Genomic DNA, 2693 nt, shown 5'->3' on the forward strand with positions numbered 1-2693 from the left:
CCCCAAACAGCACAGCACAGTCTCCTACCCGTCTTGATGACGTTGTGCCTCAGACGAATGATCAGGGTGTAGGTGCCGTCGGCCTGGAACTTGTCCCCAAACTGATCGAGGACTTGGTTGAACTTGGCCAGGTTCCCGGTCCTGACGGCTGGAGAAGAGAATGTGTTAACTGGGAAAGGAGCGAGGGCCGGGGTGCGGTGGGGAAAGCGGGGCAGGGTTGACTCCCAGGCCTGCAACCCTCTTAGGAGCTGCCTCCTCCTCCTGCCCAAGTGGAGTCTACAGCTGAGTCCCATCGAGGGGAGAGGACAGAAACCCCCACTGCTCCCCCCAGGGCTTCCTGCTGCCTCAAAGCACGGGACATCATTGTGAGGGCCCGCGGGCGGAGTGGGCTGTCGTACCCTGGGTCAGGAGGAAGTAGGGCATGAGCGACCGCTTGAGGGAAGGCTGTCTGAACTGGAGCCTGTCTGGGATCTCCCCGAGCAGCAGTTCCACCACGATGAGCAACTTGTGCACCTTGAGCAGAAAGAGATCGTTGAGTCCTCGCAGGGCCCAGCCCCGAGGCAGCTTCCCTGGGCACCCAGGAGGTGCCGAACGCCACCAGCTTTCCGTCCCTGCTCACCGTCTGCTTGAAGCCGACGGCCGTGTGCTGCGGGGCCTTCCGCAGGGCATTTGTCATGGTCCTCCGTGCCTCCGAGTACTCCAGCTGGATGGCCTTGATGCGCCCTGTGTTCACACAGGACAGAAGGCGTTTGAAAAAGCCACCAAGTGGATCCAACTGGACCCAGCCCAATGGGGCTTCAAATCCTGCCTGGAAGCCCCATCTCCAGCTGCTCAAATGGGTTCTCCGGGGAATCAGAGACCCCAGTCTCGGGCACAGCCCAAGTTGCCAGTGCTGGGCGGGACCCTCTGCATCTCACCTGTGTAATACAGGTACCGAGCCCACTCATTGTTGTTGGCCTGCTCGGGAAACACAGACTTGGAGACGAGCTTTTCTGCTTGGTCATAGAGGTTGTAGTGGAGATAGTTCCTCAGCAGCAGGTTCAGGAGGGTGGCCTGCCCATCTGCATCATGGCGCAGCGTGGCCGTCCGTAGCCGGGCGTGCAGGAAGCTGCAGGAAAGGCAGACAGCGTGGCAGGGAGGAGGAAAGAAACAGCCCTGCTCACCAGGGCATGCAGGACCAAGCTCAGGGAGAGCCTGTGCGCAGGCCCCACTCTACCTCCTGACCACGTCGAGTTTGTTCAGGAATTCGTAGATGCGGGAGTGGTAGTAGTAACACTTTGCCACCACCAGATCAAGGGCCCGGCGGTTTTGGGAACTGATCTTCTGCATCAGGTCGTCAGACACTTTCTGAGCCTGTAGGAAGGGAACAGACGTCAGAGCAGAGGAACCGCTGCCTAGAAAGAGCAGAAAGACTGCCAGGGCGGCGGGACTGAGCCTGGGGCTGCCTCCAAACACAGCTGAAACAAAAGGGAAAGTGTGGGCCCACAGACAGACATGTCCCTGAGGCTCTCCAGATCCTGCCTGGTGCAGGAGCACCACACAAAGAGCTCAACTTCAGAGCTGGCAGCTCAGGGAATCTCACCTCTGGGTATCGCTTGCTGTTCATCAGGTATATGACGAGAAGCAGTTGGAGGTAGGTCTCCACTTCTGGCAAGAGAGGGGCTGAGGCCGCCTTCCCTGTCCGCGGGCGAAACTGCAGCTCAGCTTCTGTGTCCATGGACTGAGGAGAGAGACGTGCTGGACCCCTGGCCCTCCCAGCCCGCCAGCCTCGCTACCCCGCCCCGCCAGCTTCGCTACCGCCCACCCAGCGCTCCGCACGCCTCTGCTTGCAGCGAGGTCTGTCCCCAGCCTTGTGACAGCTCTGCTTGAGGTGTGACAAGAGAGCCAGCCCCAGCTGCTGGCACTACAGTCCCCTCCCTGTCAAGAGCTGCAGCGACCCATCTCATCTCGCACACGCTTCTGAGCAGCCGGGCTGCGTGTCCCAAGGGTCCTCAAGCCCTTGCTGTTCCTGGTGCCCTCCCGCCCTGCCCAGTGGCACTCCAGAGACTCCTCGGTGTGGGAAACGCGTCCCCTCGGCAGCTGGTCGCCTCTCCCGTCCCCTGCTGCCATACCTCCTCCAGAAAGCCGAGGAGGAAGTCCCGCATGGTGCTGTTGGAGGTGAAGAAGCCATTGATGGCTTTATGAAGCACGTTGGAGTTGAGTCGACGGGAGGTGGAGGGCAGAGCCCGCAAGGCACGCAGGACGTAGCGCGGCTCCTTCCCTGACACGGCCTTCTCCAGCTGCTTCACGTGCTCTTTGATATCTGCGGGAGCACAAGGGACATGCTGTCAGCACAGGTCTCCCACAGGCTTCTCCTGAAGGACACACCAGAGTAAAGTCGGTGCCGGGATCGCTCCTGTCCTGCTGCTGTTGGGTTCCTCTGCTCGTGGCACCGGGGCTGCGTGGCCTCAGCGTCCCCAGTGACCGGACCCGACCCCATGGCTGTCCCTGCTCGGACCATGGGGCTGGGGATGAGCCCTCCAGATGTTCCTTCCCCTCATTCCCCCTATGGGCTCCAGCCTCCCTCTGCAGCCCCGCGGGGTCCCAGCACGGCATTTCTGCAGCTCCCCCTGCCCTCACAGCCCATCCTCACAGGGACTCTCCCAGAGATTCCCCCCAAAACACACCTCCCACCTCCCTTTCCCTCACAGGGC

General features: G+C 61.3%; 1 protein-coding gene across 1 annotated transcript in view; it reads right to left on the reverse strand.

Moving 5' to 3' along the window:
• PSMD3 (proteasome (prosome, macropain) 26S subunit, non-ATPase, 3) overlaps positions 1–2302 on the reverse strand; it is a gene marked incomplete at its 5' end in the record, with an annotated part of 3406 nt that extends 1104 nt beyond the window's left edge. The window contains 7 exon segments of the mRNA XM_009705317.1: positions 19–148; positions 399–513; positions 620–723; positions 918–1108; positions 1217–1353; positions 1583–1720; positions 2112–2302. Coding sequence (XP_009703619.1) covers positions 19–148; positions 399–513; positions 620–723; positions 918–1108; positions 1217–1353; positions 1583–1720; positions 2112–2302 — 1006 coding nt within the window.
• Between the last annotated feature and the right edge of the window lie 391 nt (positions 2303–2693).

The sequence above is a fragment of the Cariama cristata genome, unplaced genomic scaffold (assembly GCF_000690535.1).
Source record: "Cariama cristata isolate BGI_N322 unplaced genomic scaffold, ASM69053v1 scaffold26498, whole genome shotgun sequence".
Classification (NCBI taxonomy): domain Eukaryota; kingdom Metazoa; phylum Chordata; class Aves; order Cariamiformes; family Cariamidae; genus Cariama; species Cariama cristata.